Source organism: Lacerta agilis, chromosome 5 (assembly GCF_009819535.1).
Source record: "Lacerta agilis isolate rLacAgi1 chromosome 5, rLacAgi1.pri, whole genome shotgun sequence".
NCBI lineage: Eukaryota > Metazoa > Chordata > Lepidosauria > Squamata > Lacertidae > Lacerta > Lacerta agilis.
Window position 1 is genome coordinate 63,061,716 of NC_046316.1, and position 26,358 is coordinate 63,088,073.

The 26,358-nt window shown below is 42.2% G+C and overlaps 2 protein-coding genes across 3 annotated transcripts; both read left to right on the forward strand.

Annotated features, from left to right (window-relative positions):
* Window positions 1-8,272: 8,272 nt before the first annotated feature.
* On the forward strand, window positions 8,273-13,649 carry LOC117047274 (tubulin alpha-3 chain). 2 transcript variants are annotated; one of them, XM_033150221.1, is made up of 5 exons: window positions 8,273-8,373; window positions 9,315-9,537; window positions 9,778-9,926; window positions 11,001-11,681; window positions 13,263-13,649. In XM_033150221.1, the coding sequence occupies exons 1-5, from the start codon at window positions 8,371-8,373 to the stop codon at window positions 13,557-13,559; spliced, it is 1,353 nt and encodes a 450-aa protein (XP_033006112.1). In that variant the 5' UTR covers window positions 8,273-8,370; the 3' UTR covers window positions 13,560-13,649. The 2 variants fall into 2 exon arrangements, with proteins under 2 accessions (XP_033006112.1, XP_033006113.1); XM_033150222.1 differs by lacking the exon at window positions 8,273-8,373 and adding an exon at window positions 8,637-8,755.
* Window positions 13,650-17,750: 4,101 nt separating this feature from the next.
* LOC117046323 (G-protein coupled receptor 55-like) lies at window positions 17,751-22,077 on the forward strand. The gene is made up of 2 exons (XM_033148116.1): window positions 17,751-17,953; window positions 21,002-22,077. The coding sequence occupies exon 2, from the start codon at window positions 21,014-21,016 to the stop codon at window positions 21,944-21,946; it is 933 nt and encodes a 310-aa protein (XP_033004007.1). The 5' UTR covers window positions 17,751-17,953; window positions 21,002-21,013; the 3' UTR covers window positions 21,947-22,077.
* Window positions 22,078-26,358: the final 4,281 nt, after the last annotated feature.

Sequence of the window (26,358 nt, forward strand, 5' to 3'; positions counted from 1 at the left end):
CAAAGATATGCATCTGTCTGACAGCATTTACAGATCTTCCCCTTCTTCCCACAACTTAAGTACCTGGTAGTGATAGTGGAAATGCGTACTTTATCTTTTCCCACCACTACGACACCACCTTGAATTCACTATAACTTCAAAAGGGTGACATTAAAACACACACACACACACACACAGGAACTCTGGTCTGTTTGCTTCCCTCTAAAAACAGGAAATAAAATATGTGGTGAAGAAGTTTACGGTTTGCATGCCAGTTGTTTTTCAACTCGGGTTTTCCTCAGCAGTGAATCATGAAAACTGCACTTGGCTTGTGGGGAGGGTCAAATAATGGACTCAGCGACCCTATGGGAACCCTTATCTCATTTGCATTCCATTCTATTCAGGGAATTCTAAAAGTCTGATTTTAAAAGAACATGCAGGGGGAAAAAAGATTCTATATAATTATTAGAACCTTCTTTCTATGATTTGTTCTTAGTCATCCGCTTGAGCACAAACTGGTTGATGTGCACGGGTTTGTACAACGCTGAAGATCCTGGTCCAACGGTTATTCTAAAAATGCTAAGCAGTATGGTGAAAGGGTTGTTTTCCAACGATGGATATTCAAGACTGATTTTCTTACAGATTAGATAGCAGTTAAAATGCAGTTTGGCACATTTGTTTACTCACAATGAGGGTTCTTAGAGAAGAGTAAACACATTTATTTGTGTGGATAACCAGCATCTGGGACAGCCAGTAATTCCAGAGTGCCTGCTCCCACTGGCCGTGAAAGGGTCCGCTGGTTATGAACCTGAAGGTTGTGAGATTGTTGTTGGAGTTCTGAAGGTTTCTCTGGAGTTGCGTTACGAAGGCTTCTGAAGGTTTCCGAAAAGGAAAGGATAGGCAGAGCGAGAAGTAAAGCAGAAGGTGTGACTGAAAGCAGGAAAGAGGCCAAATAAAAGAGACTGCAGTCAATGGTTCTAATGCACTCACTAGTAGCAAGCTCTCCCAACTGCCTCCAACTGAGGCAGGGGCCATTTATTAAGGAACTGAACAGTGTCATTAAACAGGTTTTAACCAATCATAACTCAGTAAAACAAAACAAGCCCTTCCGGGCGGGAAAGCAATCCAGCAGCCGTTAGCAGAGGCTTTTCTGGTGCGCTTTCAGACGCGCGGAGGGATCCCGGCTCTAACTCCGGCTGGATCCTCTTCTCTCCTCCGCGCACGGCAGCACAAGATCGGAGAGATAGCAGCCACGCGCGGGAGGCGTCAGAGCGTATTCCCACATTTATTCCTCTAGATTTAACTGCCATAAGGCACTAGGGGCTCACAACCCTGACATGCTTGACTTAAATGCAAAGCTTCAACCACAGGAGCTCTCTGCCCATTCCACCCTGCTCTTCCCCCTCTGGAGTTCTCATGGAGCACGCCAAGTGGGTGTTTTCTGCCAAGGGGTGCCCACTAGTGGGAATCTCCTTGTAATTTGAATCCATTGGTTCGAGCCCTGCCCTCTGGAGCAGCAGAAACAGGTTTGCTCCATCTTCCATGTGACAGCCCTTTGATATTTGAAGAAATTGCTATCATATGTCCTCTCAGTCACCTCTTTTCCAGGCTAAACATACCCAGCTCCCTCAACCATTCCTCATAAGGCTTGGCCTCCAGATCCTTTATCACCTTGGTCGCCCTCCTCTGCATGTGTTCCAGCTTGTCAATATCCCCCTTAAAATGTGGTGCCCAGAACTGGAAACGGTATTCCAGGTGAGCTCTGACCAAAGCAGAACAGAGTGATTTAGAAATACTCCTCTGTGTATGTCAACAGCTGGCAGCAAGGTTGGATACTCCACCATTCTGTATTTTGTGTATTTACTTTGTAAATACCTGCTCAGCTTGGTACTTTCACCTCCTCTGGGCTTCCGATGGACTATACGGCAGCCTCAATTGGGCCAGCATGCTTTGCGCCAGCTCCTTGAGCATGGGATTACCCTGCTATTATACTGTAAAGGCTGGAAGCTTTTGTATTCAGACAGTAATTGTTATCATGTTTTTGCCATCTTAGGACTTTATCTGTCGGCCTGCCAGTATTCAGAGGGCACAGCTGGTACAAAACACAGTAATATGTCCCCTGCTCAATGTGAGCTGCCAAGAAGCACATTACACCATAACACAGTATTTAACTCTCCTGACACGGTGTGACAAATTTGCCTGTAGCCAAGGGTAATTTAAGATCATGTGGCACCTGAGTCCCATGTCTCACTATCTAGAGTATGCAAGAGATCTGTCTGTTAGATCCTTCATGAGGACAGAATTCTGAATATTTTCACCAATAAATTACTCAAAAATCTTTTTACCAGTGATCCAGGGAAACAGAAAGCAGGTGTATTATCCTCAGTTTCTCAATCTTTATTCTCACTTCTTCCCCTCTGGTAAAGCAGATTGTACCCACATCCTCTTTCTTTGTCTGGGCACCTGTAATGTTGCTAATCCTAGTTCCCTAATCACTATACACATTTTCCAAACTTTCTTTTGCAATGGTCACATACATGTATGTCACTAGCATCAATCTTTCTTTTCTTTCTTTCTTTCCCTTTCCCCTTTGCCTTGTCTAATATGCCCCTCTTGCCTCATTATCATTTCTTTTCCAGGAAATTAACTTTCTGCCTAGTTTATGCATTAAGCCTAGGGCTTACCGATCAGAAGGTCGGTGGTTCAAATCCCCGCGACGGGGTGAGCTCCTGTTGTTCGGTCCCAGCTCCTGCTCACCTAGCAGTTCGAAAGCACATCAAAGTGCAAGTAGATAAATAGGTACCGCTCCGACGGGAAGGTAAACGGTGTTTCCGTGCGCTGCTCTGGTTCACCAGAAGCAGCTTAGCCATGCTGGCCACATGACTTGAAGCTGTCTGCGGACAAACGCTGGCTCCCTTGGCCTATAGAGCGAGATGAGCACGCAACCCCAGAGTCGTCTGCAACTGGACCTAAAGGTCAAGGGTACCTTTACCTTTAGACCAATGATTGTTTAATGTGAGCAAACAGTGCACTCACTGCTCATGTCTGCACTTCACTCTACCCCCAGTCCTGCTGCTTCTGCACCAGAAAGGAGACAGTGTAAAACCAGACTACTGGTTTGTTTCTCTCCAAGCAAACCACAAGTGGCACCTAAGGTTTGTTTTTTGCTTACTGATCATGGTTTCTTTGTGGGACACAAACCATGAGCCCATACCTGCATGAAACCTAACTGGCTTGCCAGGAAGGCAACAGGCAGGTGCACGGAAGGAGTAAAGCACAAACTTCTGAACAGTGTGGATTAAGGTGGCATGCAAACTGGGCCATTGTCTAAATATGCACAATTCTGCCACATACTGGTGTAAGTGTGTTGCTGCTGCTGCTCTGTATCCAGTCTTGCTTTAGCCTGTAGCCACTGGGGCTAATAGCAAATGGGTTATTGATTTGAACGTTGTTTCCAGTATATAATGGGAAATGATCGCTGAAAGTCTGTAAGTAATGATGGCAGAAAGTAAAAACACAGACGAAACACCTGGGAAGGCAAACGTGTATGTTGTCAGCCAGTTATACAACTTCCTTATTACACACAATATTACCACCTCTGAAATCACAGGCAGGGCCTCATCATGATTTATGACTTAAAACTCAGTCCTAAAGTGCTCTAACAGCCACTTAACAAGTAACAGCAAAATTATTTGAAATGACAGAGAAATCCTACTTATTTTTAGCTTTGCTATTTATAACATGGTTTCAACTATCTATTTTGATTGCTAATTTCCTTTAAAAAAAAAAACCCAGCTTGTTCCGTTTGCTTGTCTACATTTTTAAGATAAGGCACTTTTTAAATGTTAGAATTCTGACACGTCTTTTCAATGTCTATCAATCATGCCTCAGCACATCAGTCATTACATTGTCTTCTTTAAACTGGTCCTTGTCTAGAACTATTTTCAAAGTACCGGTAAGTGCAGAAAGTTTGGGAGCTGGCCTCTTCTCTGAAGTAATGTAAATGACTGTAGTGTGATTACATCAAAATTTCATTTCTGTCTGTCTTTCCTATGTATTTAATATTTTACAGTGTTCCCCCACCCCACCCCAAATATATTCCAGCAGAAAGGTTTATGTGGTGTTGTATTATTTTGCAATGAGTGGAAGAATGAGAAATATGCAGTCTCATTGCAATTTAGAACTGTGATTCTTCTCTGCAGCACCCTTACAGAGCTGTGCAGTTACAGAATATAGGACAGTATGGCACAAGAACTAGGATTATAAAGAGGAGTAAAGTCAGTCATCTTCCCCGCCTTTCCCCGCACATTTAATCTAAGCTTAAAGATGAATGCTAATGATAATAGGGGAAATTATCATAAAATCAAATGTCTCCATTTAATTGTGTAAGGGAAAAGATATGTTGTAAAATGCAGCCATCATTTAAATATTTTTGCTGGCATCCAGCTGTCTCAAGAGACAATAGTGTGCTTCTGGGGGTGAAGTCACTGCATTAGCAGCACCAAATGACTTCCCCAGGGAACAAACCTGGGCAGTGTGTATGGAGGTCCTGGGCTGCCCAGATGATAAGACCTCACTCTTGGCCTTGCTGATGTAGTCCAAAGGAAAACAGAGCCATACGTTTGGCACCAGTTTGGCTGCAGGAGTTCCAGGAGGAACAACACACCATCCAACCATCCTAAGGACTCCACTTCGGATTTGTATAGGGTTTGCTCCTTAGTCTTTTCTTCTCCCAAAGATATACCACAAGGCAGTGGAGGTTTAGATTCAGAGTTTTCCTTCCCAGATTGATGAGCCCCATGTGCCCCTCACTTACCTCTCAGCATGACACATTCCCTGAACACAAGCAAAACCACATGAAGGCACGTCCTAGGACAGGGGAGGTAGCCGTGGGAAAATCCCAGCACCTGGATTACAATGAGTCTGCTAGCCAGATGTTCCCCATCCCTGCTTCAGTTCATCATGTTTTCTGAATGATGCTCTTAGATGTTGGTAGGAAGGTACTGTATTTATTAATGAAGACTTCCAGCATCTGAACGGAAGTGACCTTGGCTGACAGCCGGCTGCATTTCAGCCAGCAGCGAGCTAGTAAAGCAAGTCTGCCACTGGCAATGAACCCTGGGAGATGAAAAATATTTTTGCCTGCTTTCTTCCAGCATGAGTCACAAAAATAAAAGGCTAGAATACAACATATCCATAAGGCCACAAACTCAATCTCTGCTCTGAAGGATCCCACAACTCTCCACAGCAGATTTAGGTTGTGTACATGCAGTTATAGAAGGAAGGAAAGGAAGGGTAAGTCCTATTTACATAAGTTTTCATCATTATTGAATATCACCCAAACAGATTAAAAAACCTGGGATAACAGAAATATATTTGCCTGTGATGCAAGGACCTATGGATATTATGTAACAAATCTGCACTCCATTTGTGATATGGGAACCCTACTGCAGCCCACCATCCATGTATTGTTGGGGACTATTGACTGCTTACCTTTTTTCTTCTTCTTTGCAATCCCAGACAAGGTTTATTAATCTCCTGTTTGCCTGCCTAACATACTGGCAGCAGATGAAGTAGGAGGCAAGGAGTTCACTTGGTGGATCACAGATTTTGCAGACCTGTTTTAAACTCCTTTATTGAATGTTCATCTGCTATTTAAAAAGGAATGACCCTAGTGTTTGAACTTCCAGTGATATAAAAAGCATGAAGCCAATTATGCTTCCCAATTGTTATTGAGAGAGAGCATAGCTCAGTGGTAGAGCATATGCTTTATATGCAGAAGGTACCAGGTTCAATCCTTCATTTCTCCAGTGGATTAGGTAGCAGGTGAGCAGACTAATACTGGACTAAAGGAATAATCAGGCCTGATAGACAGCAGCATTGTATGTTCCTAAGCATTTTTCTGGCTTAAAATGTTCTAACCAGTTAGTGTAAACACTATGTAAATGGCAAACAGTTGGCACTTAAAGTATTAAAACAAAACTTTATTAAAGTTATGAAATAACAGCCATAATTTAAATGATTCTTTGCTGCTTGTATTTAGGATTTAGCTCTTTTACAAAATACTCCCTTCCCTTTCCCTGACACTGGAATCCTGCCCACTGCAAATTTTCTGGTAATATCCTAAGCTAAGGGCTGGTTATGCAACTGATTTGCAGTATTCAACCAACATATACTTGTTGAAATTGACTGTTCGTATTAAACTTTATGGCATCTAGGCAAACTGCATAAGGCAACCAAGGCAGTTTCTGTGCCAAAGTCAGATCAAAACCATTATAGAAATGGATCTAGAAAATCAGTCTTCTCCCAGAGTGTCTGGATCTGGTGAGTGACCACCCACTCATAATAATATTTTACTTAGAATAAAATCCAGTTTGATTTGAAAACTGCCTCCGATTCAATAAATCTGTGTTAAGCAGAACATAACAGCTAGCACATAAAGGCATTCTTGCAATTCAGTAGTTTTTGACAATGCTTTGTTTATTGGATGAAGCTTTGAAGAGAATACTAAAATACAGCCCTTCTACTGTTTTTGTAACCCTCATTACAAATGCTGAAAACTTTACTTTCTTAAACCATTCTTTAAATGCTATGCAGCTTTTCTAAATGTGGGTTATGCTTCCTCCTTGTGGCAAGTACAGAAACTGTTTAAGACAGTTAAGAAACACAGGATTTCAAATTGTAGCCACTGCTACAAAATGACAGATACATTTCCCACACGGTGGCACTGTTGGGTGGTTTTCTTTCTGAATAATGTTGCTCATTAGCTAAAACATACATTTCATTGTGCATTTTGGAAGCTTCTGTATTAATTTTAAATGAGAATGGTGATATTTTACGACACAATTGTACTGCGGTACATTATGTTTCTGGGGATACGGGTGGCGCTGTGGGTTAAACCACTGAGCCTAGGGCTTGCCAATCAGAAGGTCGGCAGTGCGAATCTGCTCGGTCTCTGCTCCTGCTAAACTAGCAGTTCGAAAGCATCCCAAAAAGTGCAAGTAGATAAATAGGTACCGCTCCGGCGGGAAGGTAAACGGCATTTCCGTGCGCTGCTCTGGTTCACCAGAAGCGGCTTAGTCATGCTGGCCACATGACCCAGAAGCTGTACGCCGGCTCCCTCGGCCAGTAAAGCGAGATGAGCGCCGCAACCCCAGAGTCGTCCACGACTGGACCTAATGGTCAGGGGTCCCTTTACCATTACCTTTACATTATGTTTTTGGGATAGTGGTCGTTTTGTAGTGGGGAGTGAACTTTGCTTTCTATCTCTCCTAGAGACGGATTGATAAAATGGTTGCTCCCAGGAGACAGCTCAAGGAGAGGAGGCCTGATGGACCTAGTCTTTTGCTGGTTTTTCTGTATACAGTACAGTACTTGTTTTTTACTGTTTTCTAAGTGGTTTATTTCTGAGTTTCTCAGTTGCTTTGAGCCACATTTTTGTGAAAAGCAATATAATCATATACATGTTCACTGCTTTGTTCAGTTGAATTTACTCCCTAGTAAGTGCATGGTGCTGTGGTCTAAACCACAGAGCCTAGGACTTGCCGACCAGAAGGTCGGCGGTTTGAATCCCCGCGACAGGGTGAGCTCCTGTTGTTCGGTCCCAGCTCCTGCCCACCTAGCAGTTCGAAAGCACGTCAAAGTGCAAGTAGATAAATAGGTACCGCTCCGGCGGGAAGGTAAACGGCATTTCTGCGTGCTGCTCTGGTTCGCCAGAAGCAGCTTTGTCATGCTGGCCACATGCTCCAGAAGCTATCTGCGGACAAACGCCGGCTCCCTCAGCCTATAGAGATGAGCGTGCAAACTCAGAGTCTTCTGCAACTGGACCTAACGGTCAGGGGTACCTTTACCTTTTATGTGCATATAAGGCTGCAGCCTTCAAAGTAGATAGTTATAAATGGCAGTTGGTTAATTCAAAGTTTGGAGGGGGTAAATGTTTTCAATGCACTTGGCAATCCACAAGCATGAGCTACTTCACGCATTTCAATTATGTGTGAAAAGCATGCAGTTTTCACACTTGACAGTGAGTGATAAAGTTGCACTCCCCCCCCCCATAGGATACTTTTGTTGACGAGGGGTTCCGACGATCCATTTAGCTACCCACCCCTCCCCCAGGAGCGAAAATGTTTCCCGCCTAAAACGTCACGCTCCCCTCCAACCACCCTCATCATTTCAGGCCACAACCATCCCTGGTTGGAAAAGAACCCGTTCAACCAATCAGCGTGCAAAAGCGGAGCAGCCTCCGCCAATAGGGCACCCGTAGGGCGACCGAAAGGGGCGCGAGAGAGGCCGTTGCCCCCAACGGCTGAACAATTGACGTTAGTCTCAGACGAGGAAGGGCGCAGAACGCTCCACCGGTGACCGTGAAACTCGTCATCTCCGCGAGGCGCCATGGTAGGGAGCGGGGGCTTCTGTGGTGGGGCTTTGGGAGGGAGGGACGGCATGGCGGGTGTTGAACCCCTTCGGCTGAGGGTGTTCTGACGGGGGCCGTGAGCTCGGGGTAAGAGGATGGTAAGCAGGGCCCTATGGCAAGCGGGGAGACGGAAACCCGAGGTCTCCCTCATCGTGCGCGCCGAAGGCCGGCCGACTCGTGTGAAGGTGGCGCGCGAGCACGAGGGAACGAGCGGCGGTTCTCGCAGCCAATGGAGAGCGGCCGCGTGACCCCCGAAAGGCGCGAATCTTGCCGAGGGAGTCGGTTGGCCTCGCGCCGTTGGCGGTCTTTACTCAGGGCCGAGAGCGCGAGGGCTGACCGTCTCTTCGCCTCAGATTCGCCATGGTGCGGAGCGGTGGAATATTGTGGTTTTGCTATTAAAGGGTGGCATGGAAGAGGAGGAGGAGGCGTGAAAGCCGTCGCTTTCCTTTGATTTAGGCCCACAGTGGGATAAGTCGGAGCTGTTGAAATGTAAAGCCGGGTATCCTGGCATGAAATCGTAGAGAAGGGCGAAAGGAGACAGTGGTAGGGAGGGAATGCACTGTAATTATTAACCGTTTGGGAAGTACGTAATGGCCAGCTTAGGGCAAAATGCTGTGAAAGATGACAGGTAATGAGTGCATAAGTAAAACTTAATTGGATCGTATGGAGGGTAGGAGAAATACATTCCTCTTTGAAGGTGTTAGTTAAACGGGCCTCGGATATTCCATTAAATAGATTATCTAAGCTGAGATAGTGGTGTGTTTGAAAAGAGAGCCACTTAAAAAAAAATAGCCTATGGTATTTGTGATGGTACAGTACTACTTTTTTTAATTCTCAGTGATTTACAAAAGAGCAAACTAATTTTCACTCTTCTATGTGTCTTTGTTGCTTTGTTTTGTTTTGTTCTGTTTTGTTTTAACAGCGTGAGTGTATATCCATCCATGTTGGACAGGCTGGTGTTCAGATTGGTAATGCTTGCTGGGAACTGTATTGTCTTGAACATGGAATCCAACCTGATGGTCAGATGCCAAGTGACAAGACCATAGGAGGTGGTGATGATTCTTTCAACACTTTCTTTAGCGAAACTGGAGCTGGCAAGCATGTGCCTAGAGCTGTCTTTGTGGACCTTGAGCCAACTGTGGTTGGTAGGTATATTGCTGCTTTCTGATGTATGAAATTCCTAGTATTAAATAGACTATATTGCAGTTTTGAGCAGTATATTAGAGTTGTTATGGATTAATATTAACTAGCAATACAAATTTTCCAAAATAGTTTTGTGGCAAGCTATCTGTTTTTACCATTTCATGCACAATGTTTTAAGGCTAAATACATCAGGCAAAGGTGAAATAGGAATGGTTTACAAGATTCTTTATAATTTTTTATAGATGAAGTGCGTACAGGCACTTATAGGCAGTTATTTCATCCTGAGCAACTTATTACTGGAAAAGAAGACGCTGCTAACAATTATGCCCGAGGCCACTATACCATAGGAAAAGAGATTGTTGATTTAGTGCTGGATCGCATTCGCAAGCTGGTAAGTTTTAGTAGTAAACTAAGAACAGACATCAACCTATTTTGCTACCTTTCAAACTAGTCAGAAAAATCCAAAGGACACACACAACCAAATTGCTACCGGTAATCACACCCTCCTTACAACCTCCCATCTTTATATAAACTTAACTTACAAGTAAAGACCCATCAATCTTGAATCAATTTGACTTCTGCACAGACAACTATAGAACTGTAAGTGAGTGGGTTTTTAAAACAAGTACACTTGTATAGAGAGCAGTAAAATATCAACACTTATCAGTATTGCATAGGGCTCTTCTATGTTAACAGGATTCTGGTATGTACAAACTTCCCATGTTACTCTGGTTTAGGTCCTTAATCTTAAAGGTATGATTTTATTGTGCCAGAATAGAGTTTAAAGGTAATTGAAATAGATTTAACAGAATTAACAAAGACAGGAAAACTGGTTCTTTATTGCGCATTAAAGAGTATTCCCAAAGCCATGCACTTTAATTGACCACATAAATAATTGGAAGTCATTTATGTGTCTTAGATGGTGAGAAAAAAGCCATATACCAGTAACAAGCTAATTTCATCCAAAGCAACAATTTATGTTTTCTGAAATAGATAAATAAATAAATTCTCTTTTGTTCACACATACCATGTTTTAATATTTTTTGGAAGTCTTTGATTTCAAGTAAAATGTGTTAAGATTTCATTTTACTACTTATTAAATTCAGTGCATTGTATCCAACATTAAACATATTTGTAGACCCACTGAAATTAATGGGCTTGACTAATTTAAGTTGACTAATTAGTTCTACACTAAATAGAACTTACTAGTATAGAATGCAGTACTTTACTGCTTAGCTTTATCTATCAAACAACATACTTCTTAACAAAATAACAAATGTAACAAAACAGCGTATTTCATTAAATAAGTCTAGGATCATTAGATTTTAAGAAAAATGAAAGGAAATTTTTAATCAGCCAAATATTTTAAATGCACACAGTGAAAAGTGATTTGTAGGAATGATTTGTACATTAAGTACACACTATTGAATACTGTAATATTTTGCTTGCTGTCTTTTTCTTCTAGGCTGATTTGTGCACAGGTCTTCAGGGTTTCCTTATTTTTCATAGTTTCGGAGGAGGCACTGGCTCTGGATTTGCATCTTTACTCATGGAAAGACTGTCAGTTGATTATGGCAAAAAGTCCAAATTGGAGTTTGCAATTTACCCAGCTCCACAGGTATCTACTGCTGTAGTAGAGCCTTATAATTCTATCCTTACTACACACACAACATTGGAGCATTCTGACTGTGCCTTCATGGTAGATAATGAAGCTATTTATGATATATGTCGACGCAATCTTGACATTGAACGTCCCACTTACACCAACCTAAATCGTCTCATTGGCCAGATTGTTTCATCTATCACAGCTTCACTCCGTTTTGATGGTGCTCTGAATGTAGATCTGACAGAATTTCAGACAAATCTTGTCCCATACCCACGAATCCATTTTCCTTTGGCAACATACGCACCTGTCATCTCAGCTGAAAAGGCATACCATGAGCAGTTGTCTGTCGCTGAAATTACTAATGCATGTTTTGAGCCAGCCAACCAGATGGTAAAGTGTGACCCTCGCCATGGCAAATATATGGCCTGCTGCATGTTATACAGAGGTGATGTTGTCCCAAAAGATGTCAATGCAGCTATTGCAACTATCAAGACAAAGCGTACCATTCAGTTTGTGGATTGGTGTCCAACTGGATTCAAGGTATTTTAAAGCATTTTAAGTGAGTTTACAGAACCTTTCAGCCATTTCTTTATAGGTTGTTTTTATGGTACACAAGCTGTCCATAAGTTCATTTTTAATCTGTTGTAAATTAACAACAAATAGGTAGTTGTTTCCACACTTGCCATTTTAACATTTCAATCCATTATTTTGAAAGTGAAATTAGTCAAATTAGTTCATAGAAAATGCTGCACTAATCAAAATGAATCAAATACAGCTTTAAAAGCTTCTTGAATATGCAGTCCTCAGTCTAAAATGACAGGGTACATTTGTTCATTCACGAGGCCCCTTTCATTCTTTCAGAGCAGATCCTTGTCACATAGTTGTATTGAGCTGTGTTGAGTTCCAAAGATTTCCAGATATTTTTTAGAGGCAGGCCCATGCACCGTGCTTCATAATCCAAATGGGAGAGTGTGCGGTATTCAGTGCATTTTAGTTATCCCAACAATATTAAATTCATGTAAATTACATTTCTTATTTGTCATTAAGGCACAAGATATCCAGTAGTTTGGAAAGTACATGGCCGTACCATTATTATTTTTTACTAATTTGTGGCAGTTAGCATTTCCTATCATCGTTAAGCGCTCAAAGTAGAATATTAAAAGGTGAGATTTTTCCTTTAAAAATCTTCTAGCTAAGGACTATTATTAATGTTTCTATTTTTATTTTCCCTTTTACCCAGAGTGCCCAGAGAACCACATCAACTAACCTATTAAAAGTAAAATAAAAAGTATGTAACAGAAATCACTCCTTAACCAGATAGCTCATATAGAAATGGGCTGCAGATTTTCCCTCTGCAGAACAAAGACATTTGGGCAAGGAAGAGGTCCAGTTTTCTCCATTCCCTCAAATAGGTGATCAGATGGAACAGTGCCTGTCATTGCTTTTACTGATTTTCAGAATTGGAATAATGTAGATTTTAAGAAGTAGGGTTTGCCTATCATTTTAAAAGTATTTGTTTTAGCATTGGGGGGGGGGGACTAACTATCGATAGAGAGGCTTTTAAATAGTTTGCCCTTTCCTGGTAGATTTTGTGATCTTGGTGTATGCCAAAGAATGTGATCCTAAGATATTAGTAAGTTAACCATATATTTAACAGTATTATTATTGCTATTACTATTATTATTTGAATTTATATACCGCCCTATACCCAAAGGGCTTTCTTGGCTGAAATAAAACTTAATGATAAGTGCATTCTGAATGTTAATCCTGTGTAGTTTTATCATTGTATTGATAAACACAAACCCCCAGGTCAAAAGTACAGTCTGCTCACAGTGGGATCCTCAGGATTGCCCACAAACCCATTTGTCCTTCCCTCCCTATGGTGTAGAAGCAGAACCTCAGAACATAGTGGAGAATAGATATATACAATTTTTATATTCTCACCTACCTGATTGTCTAGTTCAGTTCACCTCAAATTTTCTTTCTGTAATGTCCTTGCCTGCTGTAATGGGAAGTAAGGAAGAAGCAAAACTCCTAATCCCTGCAATGATTCCCTTGAATGTGGGTAGTGGAGCATTGTGCTTGTAGGGAAACATAATTAAACTTTCATTTTTCTTCTAGGTGGGCATTAACTACCAGCCTCCTACTGTTGTGCCAGGAGGGGATCTGGCCAAGGTGCAACGTGCTGTGTGTATGTTAAGTAATACAACTGCCATTGCAGAAGCTTGGGCTCGTCTTGACCATAAATTTGACCTGATGTATGCTAAGCGAGCCTTTGTGCATTGGTATGTTGGAGAAGGTATGGAGGAAGGAGAATTTTCTGAAGCTCGTGAAGATCTAGCTGCTCTTGAGAAAGATTATGAAGAAGTGGGTGTTGATTCTGTGGAAGCTGAGGCTGAAGAAGGAGAAGAGTATTAGAAAAAAAGTAATGTCAGATGATTATTTGAAAATATTTTCATACTTCAGTTCACTTGTTCAGTTTCAAATAAACATTTAAGCGTTCTAGCAGTTTGGTTTAATCATTTAAAATAGCTTTAAAATCTTTCTTAGAATAGATACAAATATATTCTGAGAAAAGTATAAAATAAAGTTTCTGTCAGAAATGCTATATACTGCCTCCTAGATTTGAAGATCTCTCCCTTCCCCCTTGCACTCCTTTTGCAGCAATCTTGAAAACCTGAAAAATTTATATTGAAAAGAATCATACTAATACGTTACAGGATCCTAAATCTTAGCAGACATGTCTTTATAATGAAAATCACATGGGGATATCATTGTTTCATTGTGCACATTGAGCTTTGTGTTAAATAAAGAAACATGAATGAATATACATATATATCTTCTGTTATTTCTTTTTTTAAAAGTTTCTGTTTCCTATCCTATGGTTTAATAGAACCTGATAACGGTGTCGTGTTCACCCTTATACAGGACATTTCCAGAACCAACTGGAAAGAATACCTCATGAAAGTATCCTTAAAGCGTAGGCAGAAAAACTATGTAATCGGTCCATGTAAATTTTAAAATAAAGACAAATTGCAAGCAATACATTGAGAAAGGGAATATAAACCCATCTTTGCAGGCAGTTGAGTCCTTTACAAAGGTTTGGAGCCATTCCAAATAATAGTATTTGTGTCTTAAGAAACAGGATCATAGCATGAAGTAGCTTGCAGTTCATGTGCAATGTCATTCTGTATTAGAAGCAAGATTCACTGTTTTACTCGAGGTGAGTACATACTACAATCTTAAGCAGCAATAGCTTACAGGCATTAACTTTTTTGTTAGTCGTTAAACAAACATGGATGCCTATTAAAGCTCCTGATTCTAGAGCTCGTGTCCCTGCTATGCAAAACCTGCAACCAAAACATTTATATTGGTTGCAGGGGTAATTGTGATAAACAACAATGGCAGCCTGTGTGTGTCTTTATTGTTGGGAATCCAAAGACTTACTAAGATTCATTATAATAGAAAATGCTGTTAAATTTGAAGGATGGGTGCTATTTTATACAGTGGTACCTCAGGTTACATACTCCGCTAACCTAGAAATAACGCTTCAGGTAAAGAACTTTGCTTCAGGATAAGAACAGAAATTGTGTTCTGGTGGCGCAGCAGCAGCGGGAGGCCCCATTAGCTAAAGTGGTGCTTCAGGTTAAGAACAGATCTCCAGAATGAATTAAGTTCTTAACCCAAGGTACCACTGTATTATTTGCACATTTATTCAAAATTGCATTGCTCTCAATGTTAAGTTTACAGTTAACTTGGGTTGCATTTTTTACAACATTTGAATACTTTTCTAGCCGCCAGTTAGTATGAATATAGCCTGCTTGCATTTATCCCTTGTCCTGTAAAAATGAGCTTTAACAGTTGCAGTTATTTGAACAACGGGTAGGAATGAATGAGCCTGCGGCCACTAAATACTTCACTGCCTTGAACCCTAAAACAGTGTGGGTATATGATACGGGATGGCCAAAGGTTTATGGAATGCATATGCCAGCACCTTATTTCTGTATACATTGGCTGTTATTGCTATGATAGTGTCAGGGTTGACCTGTGAGTGAGTGATTTTCTGTTGGATTGAGAAATAGCCTCTCCCGGTCTCAGAGCTAGGAAGGTCTCAGCAGCCATATGGGATCTTGGAAGACATTGAAGGAGGGCCCTTATATTTCAGCAGCTGAATTCTAGAGATCATTTTGATCGCTTGGGCCCCAGAATGACCCAGGGGGGTGGTACTAACCATCAACGGAGTTGTTAAGGTCATACATCCTATTGCCGACAAACTTCCAGATTTGGGGCTATTCAGCCCACGTAAACATAATTAGGTAACAATAATGACTTGATTCCTTGTATCAAGAGTCTGCAGCATCAGAACAACTGAAAGAGCTTAACGTTTCTATGAGTACTATGTGGCAAAGGTATTGTGAAGAGCCCAGTTTGAGTTTTCAAGGGTATGTTGTCAAATGAGAGTGATCTAATTTCAAAGTATTAACTTGCCTCCTTTTAGCCATAAAACAAATAAATTGGAAATGTGGAGTGGAGGGAAAATGCTAATAAAAAGGATATGCTCATTGCTCCAGAAGAGATGGCAGCTGAAAGTTAAAATCAGAATGCTAGAGGAGGAAAATGAAAAAGTGGAAGAAATGATAGTCAACCAGCATAATGGGAATTGATTGCAGCTTAATTATGGGAAAGGCCAATTGAGCCTAATTGTTAAGGAAATAGGTCTACAAAAGAGGTAAAGGTAAAGGATCCCTGACAGTTAAAAGTCCAGTCGTGAACAACTGGGGTTGTGGCAGTCATCTCACTTTACTAGCTGAGGGAGCCGACACGGAGCGCTCCTTTTTATCTACTTGCACTTTGACATGCTTTCAAACTGCTAGGTGGGCAGGAGCTGGGACCAAGCAACAGGAGCTCACCCCATCACGGATTCAAACCGCCGACCTTCCGATTGGCTCAGTGGTTTAGACGACAGCGCCACCTGTGTCCCTCTACAAAAGAGAGATGGAAGCAATTCCAACACTAAAGCCAAGTTAACTCGTGTATGACCATTGCTTTCTCATTTCTTGATCATTAAAATTATGAATGAGCTGCCTCTGCAAACAAAAATTCTATCCCATATTTGCTCTGTGAAAGCTCATTTTAATCAAATGATGGAAGTGGTTTTCTGAGGTTACCTGCAGCTAAGGAGTGTTGAAATATGGCTAATAAAGCAACTGAAAACCAGGAGATGACTGAGTATGTAGAGCAGCTATCAATAATATCTTGAAAGTATCCACATGAACAATCAGCTGAAATAAATTTAGTATATAATGAGTTTTAATTAAAGGCTATAAACTATTCAGAAGGCAGTGTCCCTGTATTTAGTATTTAGTAGAAGCAACTACTGTGTTGAGCAGAAAATCCTGCTCACTAGTAAGATAGGACTAACAGCATTTTCACAAACAATTTACAAGTTGATGCTAATTACACATCTTGATGGGTCTAGTAAAGTTAAATGTACTTCATTTTGAGTTTGGATTTTCATAGGTGATCAGAAAGAAATAATATCACTGGTATTGTTTTTGCTATAGGCATATGCCCAGTGTGTTTGTACATCCATTAATATTTTTAAATTCCTTAAGCGACATACATTAAGATGTTTTTTTTTTTACTATTTTCAGTTCTGACATCGCCTTTCTTATGATGAATATTCAATCCATTTACGTTCTGGATGATTCTGTCATAGTCTGTCCTCTTGCACTATACAGCGTGGGGAAAACAGCAGATGACTCATAACTTGCAAGTTTCCTGGAACTGAAGGTCATGTTTTATAAAAGACTTTAATAATTGCTCAAAAGTAAATTAGAAACTTTCTTATTCAGAAGTAAAACTCACAACTACGTTTTGATCTCATCTTCAACTAAACTGTTGTACAATGAGCAGACTAGTCTCATTTGCACCAAATACACTGACATCTCATTCTGTAAATATGGCAGTAAACTGGGGAAGGTTATAAAATCATGGTCGTGCATATCATTCACTTCTTAATATCAAGTGTGGCCCTTTGAGAGCTCTAAAATAGTTATCCCAGTTGTGGCCTGGTTTTCAAAAGAAGTATGCAAACATAATGCACTACAGATCTAGCCCTGTTAATTCCATAGGGTGCCAAGAATCAGTTTTGAACCACCTCCAGTAGTGACTGTTAACCTGCAAGTGTAAAAGAGTAGCACTCTATACTGCATGCTTTCTTCTTTTCCAGAAATTCATTAGCTAATTATTTACAGCAATAGGTTAAGTGGCAGTGCCGTGGTTTCAGTTCAGTGCAGTGCAATATAAAAATCAACGTCAAAACCTGGGTTATGCTACAGCATATGCTACGGTACGTCGGTACAGTTTCTCTCGAGTGGTTTCAAATAAACATAATCTTATTCCCTAACCATGGCCAAGTTGAGAAGCTTGTCACGCATGTTGCTAAATATGACTTTTAAATACCATTTCCTCTGCTACAGGTTTACCACATAGTAAAAAGTGGAACGTCGTATGCAAATACCTTTAAAAACTACGTCAGAAGTCTGAGGAGTTCAAATAATGTGAGTTGAGAACGTTAGCTGGAGTAGACAGAATAGAGCTGCAGCTTTTCACAAATGATGGCACAAGCTAATTAAGTAGTGAGCAGGTACATGTTTGTTTTAAGAACATTGATAAGAGGAAGCTAGTATTTGCATCTCGGATCTGGTGTTTATTCTGCTCCAGGACAGGCATTGTAAAGAAGGACCTACTGTTGATTCACTGAATAACATCCAGTGTTCTGGCTGGTTCTATGGAGAGTGAGTTTGGGGGTAAGTGCTATGAGCTTTAAGTACTGATACCATTGATCTCATCTAGGATTTTAAATTTGCAATGCTTTATCTCCAGTTTGGCTAATATCTGTCTATATCCAGCAAGCCATCTCATGTAGGCCTCAGTACTGGATATGGCAGACCCTGGAAAATACTTGTGCAACTAAGGGACGTGGGTGGTGCTGTGGTCTAAACCACTGAGCAGCTTGGGCTTGCCGATTGGAAGGTCGACGGTTCAAATCTGTATGACGGGGTGAGTTCCCATTGCTCTGTCCATGCTTCTGCCAACCTAGCAGTTCGAAAGCATGCCAGTGCAAGCAAATAAATAGTTACCACTGCGAAGGGAAGTTGGAACAGCATTTCCGTGCACTATGGCACCAGTCACAGTGTCCCGTTGCTCCAGAAGCGGTTCAGTCATGCTGAACACATGACCCGGAAAGCCGTCTGTGGGCAAACACTGGCTCCCTCAGCCTGAAGCGAGATGAGCACCACACCCCATAGTCACCTTTGACTGGACTTAGCCGGCCAGGGGTCCTTTACCTTTATCATACTTGTGCAACTCCTCTATGTGTTTGTGTGCATGTGCATAGCATAGCATAGCATAGCATAGCATAGCATAGCATAGCATACTTGAAGGTGCATTTCTTCCTCAGCCTGAGTACAAAATGTGCTTTGTGTGTTTATCAGAAGCAATATGTACAGCCGTAATCAGATGGCTGACACTATCAGCTTTGAGAGTGATGCCCATCTGTTTGTAAGGTGGGGAGTGAGGCAGTGTACACACCATTTAAAGCACATAGCTTCCCTCAAAGAATCTGGGGAACTGTAGTTGGTTTAAGGATGATGGGAGCTGTAGCTCTGTGGGGGGTAAATACTGTTCTCAGGATTATTTGTAGGAAGTCATGTGTTTTAAATGTATGGTGTGTGGGCAGCCTGAACCTAGCCTTCCCATCCCACTATCCTGAATACTGACTGACTTGAGCTGGTGGAGCTAACATAGATTATCTCAATTGCAGTTGGCATTGGCATTTAGACCATGGTTACTGGTGGTCACCAATCTTGCCTCAGAAGGCGATAGAGTAGACACACAGGAAGGATGCAATACCGAATCTTAAAGGATGAGCAGATTTACATATGAGGAGACAGTCCTTCAAGTAGTTTTGCATTGAACTGTTTAGGGTTTTATAGGTACTTATTATGTAAGTCAGCCTTAGCCAGCAGAATCATAGGCTCCGGCTGACCAGAGTTGGAATTCAAATCACCTGTGGGGCACCAGTTTGGTGAAGGAAGTCAAGTATTAATGGAATATTATTGGAATATTAATGACCTTTCTCCATTGTGGAAGGCAAGGCAGCTTACAGGGGATTCTCAATGAGTCTCACAATGAGGCACTACTTAAAGAGTGTGCCATGCCCTCTTTTGAAGAGAACAACAATGCTTAGCTAAAGCTAAAGTGGTTTTGAAACACAGCTCAAGGTCACATTCTTGTTCAGCAGCAAATTAAAAAAATAAATCACCAAGCACCATATTCCACAGCACACTTCAAGGTCACATTTCAGCTCCTAACCCATAACAAAAATTAAAAAAAATAATCTAGCAGCCAGGTTCCAAGGGAACATTACACACGCAGAGCACCCTCGTACGACGATGAGCTTAAAATGTGAAAAGGCAAATGCTCAGAATACAGACAAAAATGCCACAACCTTCCCTCCCTCTGTCTGCACTTATAGCTGAGAGTGGAACAGTCTGCCTCTTCTTTTTCATGAGTCAGATGCTAAGATGAAATTGGGGGACATAAGCACTAACCCCTCCCCCACAGAAACAGAAAATGTTTTACATGGTTATATTGCAAACAAAAAAAAATTAAGAGAATAATAGCCCAGTTCTTGCCTGTTTTGGTTATAGATCTCATAGATCTCATTTCTTGCCTGTTTTGGTTATAGATCTCCAACTTACAGCTAGTAGTTTCAATGAGATGTCAGGCAGAGAGGAAGCCACATCTGTGTTGCTTCTTCTTCTTTTTTTGCAAGTGTCTTTTTCGTCTTGTTTTTCTTCCCTTTCTGTTCATTTGCTGCCAGTCGCCTTCTTCGAGTTCTGTGTCTTCCTCTCCACTGCCTACTTCTCTCAGTTGTTTGTCTTCATTTGGTTGCAGTTCCAGTTGAGTTAATTACTATTTTATTTTCGCTTCCAGTTGTATGGAGGAAGCCATTTTAGCTACTCCTTCATAAGTTATTGGGAGTTTGAATGGGTAGCCCATTGGTACCTTCTGCTCTGACTGCTGTGGTGTAAAATTTATGTTCACATCTGCGTCGCAGCAGCATTTCAATGGGAGAATGAAGAACATATTCCAATTGACCCAGGTTGGTTAGAGATGCCCTTAATTAACTATGATACGATTTAGTTTATTTTGCAGTAGGACCAATATGAATGCTAAGACTCGAAGCTTTACTGCAGTGCTATCAAACCTGTTGGTGTCCTATTGCAGGGCCACACCCAGCCTACATGAGTGGAAGTGGCAAAGGTGGGATTTGACCCTGCTAATGACTCAGAGAAACAAGGTTGGTCTCCTCAACTACTCCAGTGTGGTGTAGTGGTTAAGAGCGGTAGACTCGTTGTCTGGGGAACCGGGTTCACTTCTCCGCTCCTCCACATGCAGCTGCTGGGTGACCTTGGGCTAGTCACACTTCTCTGAAGTCTCTCAGCCCCACTCACCTCACAGAGTGTTTGTTGTGGGGGAGGAAGGGAAAGGAGAATGTTAGCAGCTTTGAGACTCCTTCAGGTAGTGATAAAGCGGGGTATCAAATCCAAACTCTTCTAAGTGTTCGATCCTTACAGCAACTCTAATATTGTAGGTGAGTATTGTTACCTCCATATTACATATGGGAGATTGAAAGAAAATAGATTCCCTGATGCTATCCAGTGAGCTCATGGTTCAGGTGGGTTTTGAATGGGTGTGGGTGGGGGGCACCGACCAATTGACTAATTCTTTAAACTATCATCCAGTAGCCTACACCTCAATAGCCTCATTGTCTCTTCCCATTTTTGAAGGAAACTGAACTGATGGAGATAAGCAGCCTTCCAGCCAACTGTTCTAGTCAAGGGAACAACAGCCTCTCCATTCCACCTTATGTGGAACGCTTCCAATTTGCGATATACATTCCCACATTCATCCTGGGATTGCTGTTCAACGGAATGGCGATGTGGTTTGCCTGCCGCAAGATCAGGCAATGGACAGAACCCATTATCTACATGGCATCACTGATGGTTTTTGATACCTTGATGCTCTTTGCTCTTCCCTTTAAGATAATTTCCTATCACAAAAGCGAGTGGCATCTCGGGGGTGCCTTTTGCTCATTCCTGGAAAGCTTGTATTTTGTGAACATGTACGGAAGCATCTTAACCTCTGCATGCATATGTGTGGATAGATACATTGCTATATTGCACCCATTTGTTGCCGTTACCCTGAGATCTCCTAAAAAAGCAGCCACAACTTGTCTTGTCATCTCAGCTGGGGTGTGGGCAGGAACTGCGTGTACATATCAACTTCACCAACATGGAGGCCCCTGCTTCTATGGCTTTTCCGGAAGTATTTGGAAAAACACCATCTTGTTTATCACCCTGGAAACAGCTTTTCTCATTTGCATGACAGCTATGATCTTCTGCACGGTCCAGATCATTGTACGCCTGCGAAGGAACCAAACGCCTGGTGAGCCCCTCACAAACAGGAGCAAATCCATCAATATAATCACAGCAAACCTGACTACGTTTCTCGTCTGCTTCACCCCTTTGCATGTGGCCCTGGTGTTATATTATCTCGTGAAGAACCAAATACTGGATGATTGCCAGCAGATCATTCGCTCATTTGTTCAGATCAGCCTGTGCTGGGCTAATCTCAACTGCTTCCTGGATGGTATCTGCTACTATTTCATCTTAAAGGAGTTTATGAAACTTCCCTCAATGGAGAAGAACACACAAACGAGTACCACCGACTAAAGTATTCGGAGAGCAGCCATTTTGGATGTGCTGTTGTGAAGTGGAAATTTCTCCCCTTGGAACAATTTTGCTGAAGTTTGCTTAAATTCATGTCATATGATGTTAATTATAAGTTATCTTGAGAAAACTGTGTTTTGAAGTGGCATTTCAATTCCTAAATAAATAAAACAAACTGTGTGAGAGGGACATCCAGACTTGTGTGCACCAATTAAATCACGTTAAGAATTTCCTGGAAATCAAACCAGGGCCCGCAATGAGGACTGTGGTAAGGTAGCAGTTGCCCCCAAACCCATACAATATTTGAGTTTACAGGCAACTGATTTCTCTATTGTCCTGGTTTTTGTCTTTTAATATTGATATAAATCCATTGGCTGTAATAATGTTACTTCCGTGTTTTAACCAGTAAAATGAATAGCACAGGCAATTCAGGCGCAGTTTTCTGCATTTCATCAAGCTTTCTCTTACGTTGCAGAACTGTAATGCTTTGGAGAGGAAGATGCATGGTGGGCTTGAAGCTTGCAGAACATTTACTTTACTCGGAAATATGATTCAGCAGCTTCCATTATCTTTTGGTTTACGAGCTTTGGTTTCATAATTACAAGATGGAAAGATTGGTGTTAGAGAAGTCCTCTTGGGGAACTCAAAAGTCTGCTCACTGCTTTGTGACATTTTAGTTAGTTGTAATAAAGGTATTGCCCTACTGTTGCTTTACGAGTAGTAGGAACTGTACATACAGATGGCCATGACATTCAGTGCTGTCTAACTAAGGCAGGGGTCTGCAACCTTTAAGACACAAAGAGCCACTTGGACCCGTTTACAAAGGAAAACAAACAAACTGGGAGCCGCAAAACCATTGCGACATTTAAAACAAATATAACGCTGCATATATTGTTTCTTACCTTAATGCAATAATAATAAATAACGTATAGGAGCCAATGCAAAGTATAATTAGTAAAAACAACAAGAATAAGTTCTTACTTTTTTGCATTGACTCAGGGGCGTACCCAGGATCAAAACTGGGGGGGGGGGAAGCCATGGTCGTTCAGGTTGTGACATTTCAGCACGGAAAGGCGAATGAAACCAAAATTTTAGGGAAATTATATATAATTATAGCAGTGCTTTATTACAGTAGTTATTATAATTATTTGCTTGGTTTTTTTAAAATTTTTTATTCTAGTTACATGTCTTATACCAGGGGTGGCCAACCCCCAAGAAACTGTGATCTACTTTCAGCAGTGATCTACCCCCGTTTTTTGGGGTTCAGCTCAAAGTTGTTTTGGGGGGGGTGTGGTGGGTGGGAGAGAGGGCTTCCCCCTCTAAGATAGGTTGGCAAGCGAACTAATAAAGAAAGAAAAGGGGTGGGTGGGAATGGAAAAGTGGGGTGGAAAAATATAAATTGGGGGTGGGGTGGGGAGAATATCTATTAAAAATATGTAGTAGTTTAAAAAATTAAAATAAAGGGGGGAAATCTTTTTCTTCTTTTTCCTTTTTTTGAAAACAAAAACAAAAGGGGAAGAGAAAAGAAAAAGGGGGGATAGAGGGAGAAAAGGGTAATAATAAAAATTCAAATAGAGTGGCTGCTGCAGCTGTGGGGGGTGTTTGTTTTTCGTTTGTTTGTTTGTTTTAAAAATGGGATTTCTCCCCTTGGATTAAAAAAGGAGGGGAGGAAGAAAAAGAGAGGGGGGGTGGGAGAGCAAGACAAAAAGCCAAAAAGCAAAAAACAGGTTTTGGGGGGGGGGAATCGCGCCAGGCACTGCAGCACGCCGGCCTCGGGGCTCCGGGCCCCCGAGCCGCCCTTGGGGCCGTCGTTGAGCATGTACACCGCCCGCAGCGAGCACTGGCGAAGCACCGGTTGGCGGAGGTTTCAGAAGCAGCCCGGACATTTTCGCCGCCGCCGCCCCAAAGCAGCTCTACTTCATCCTGTCGGCGACCATTACCGCCCTCCCGTCACGGCGACGCCTGGCCCGCCTGCTCCGCCCTCCGCGCGGCCGCTTTGAAAAGGATTCCGCCCGACAGGGGCCGCTCCAATCGCCGCCACCACCTCCCGCCGCCTTTATTATCCCAACTCTTTTCTCTCTCTCGTTAACTCGCAAAGCCCAGCTCCTTCTTCTCCCCGCCCTAACGCCACCCTCATTGGCACGTTCCCCTCAAACAGGAACAGGCATCCCGGCGGCTCATTGGCCGGATGAAACGTCGCTCTCCCGTGCCCGCCTCCCTCCTCAGTGGCTACCTCGGTGGTAAGGCCCCGGCTCCGAGCCTATGCGCCAAGGCGGGCGATCTGTCCTGCCAATCGGCACGCCGAGGTGGTAAAAGCTCAGCCCTCCCCACACGCTTATTGGTGTGAAGAAGTCGCTTCCTCTCTCTGGGAGTGGTCAAGGTGGACATCAATCTTGGGTCTGTCCTCGGGAACCCCGAGAGGGCTGAGAAACACCGCCCAGCTGTTCAGCGTTGATGCGGATTATTCATGGTTTTTTTGGCCCTTTTTTGCCGATAACCATTTAATTATTATTGAAAGGGCATTGAAAGGGGGCATGCCGGAGCCGCGGGAGACCTGTCAGAGAGCCGCATGCGGCTCCGGAGCCGCAGGTTGCTGACCCCCGAACTAGGGGGTTCTCAGCTGATGGGATTGCATGTTAATTAAGCAATTCCACCTTTCCTCCCCTCCAAGCTCAAAGCTCCAAAACACACCCTTCAGACCATCTCCCTCCACAGTTGGAAGGCAATGAAAATAGTGGTGGTGTGGGAGCTGGTGCACTCATCCCCAGTCTCCTCCATGTGCTCAATTACCGGTAATCCTCTTTGCAAGGCCTGAAGACATGTATAATCAGGGCTTTATTTCAGCTGCAACTCACCAGAACTCAGTTCTGGCACATCTCAAGTGGGTACCACTGTCACTGTAAGAGAGGTTTTGGCACCTCTTTTTCTAGAAAAATAGCACGGGGAGAATCCTTCAGGTATACATACACAGAAATAAGAGACAACTGCAACCAGAAGTAAAATATTTTATTATCTCATTCGTTTCTCCTAAAAGGTAAGATTTCTTTCAGACAAAATATATAAAGCATTTAATGGTCTTTCTTTTGTTCCACCAACACCACCACCCATCTCGTCACCAGATAACTGATGTTCTGTTCTTTGAATCATCTTTAGCTCCAACTAAGGCCTTGTCCTTGTGTTTCAGGTTTTGCACAGTTCCCAAGGTTAATGACTGGCTTAAAACATGCACAACCAAACACAAAAAGGTTGGATTTCCATCTTGAGCAGCGCAGAAGAAAATGCAAGCCTAATTTTTATTACTGTGCTATGATGCTCACTAAAGAAACTGTTATGATGCTCCTTTACCTTCAGGACCCATACCATTCAGATGAAATTGCAATGAAAATCAATAGGAATTTGAACATTACTCCTAACCAAGCAGAGTGCATACCTCAAAAGGAGCTGAAAATTCTGTTTGCACGGGCAGGTAAAAGTTAAAATAAAATCCAAGGATGGTTATAAGTAATATGCCTCTATGTTGTGACTGCTTTAATTGGAATCACACTGAGTCCACCTCCACATGGCAAAATGTGTGCATTGTTTTGAGTTTTTCTCCATTTTGCAGCAGCCAGACATTAGGCATTTTGTTATTATTAACACTCGCTAAACCACTCAATTTGCCATACAGAGAAGGTGTCATCATGCCCTATATTTGGGTGGGCAGGTTTCCGACATCACAGTGGCAGATCACTCCAGGCCACTACTTCATTGCAGGGAGCAAATGCCATAGGGACACTTGATGCACATATTGTACATCAATTTGTTCATGCATAGCTGTCCTAAAACTTGTTCAGAAGCACCAAGAGTTCAATTCGAGATGCAGGCATACTCCTGAGATGGAGATGTGTTGACAACTCAGACCTTCTGTAACCTGGGAGCTGTTCAATGGGACTCACAGTTCTCTCCCACAACATGCTATGGGAGACAACCTTGCCACAGATCTTCTGACAAATATCGGATCTTTTCTTCCTGTGTCCACCTGCTACATCTCCCAGCTCCACACAAGCATCCTATGCCCTACACAACATCTGGACCAACGTTCTCCCAGGGACTGATCCATTAATGCCCTCAATGGTCAAGACACATTATGAAGATGTTTCAGATTGTGCAATTTGCATTTCCAGTATATTAAATACAGCCACAGCTTTTAGTTCTGTTATCTTCTGGGAGAATTTTACTGTGTAGGAAGTGTTTAGCGAAGTTCTGCTAAAAACTGCTGATCACAACCTGTTGCCCTAAGGGACAATGTTTGCAAAGTGATGCCTCTTGCCACACCAGCTTAAAGGAAAGTAACACATTCTGCTTTTGAAGGTTATTTATATTTATCTGCAAGAATCTGTGTGAACTTTCTGGTCAACAGATTATGGTCTCTTTTC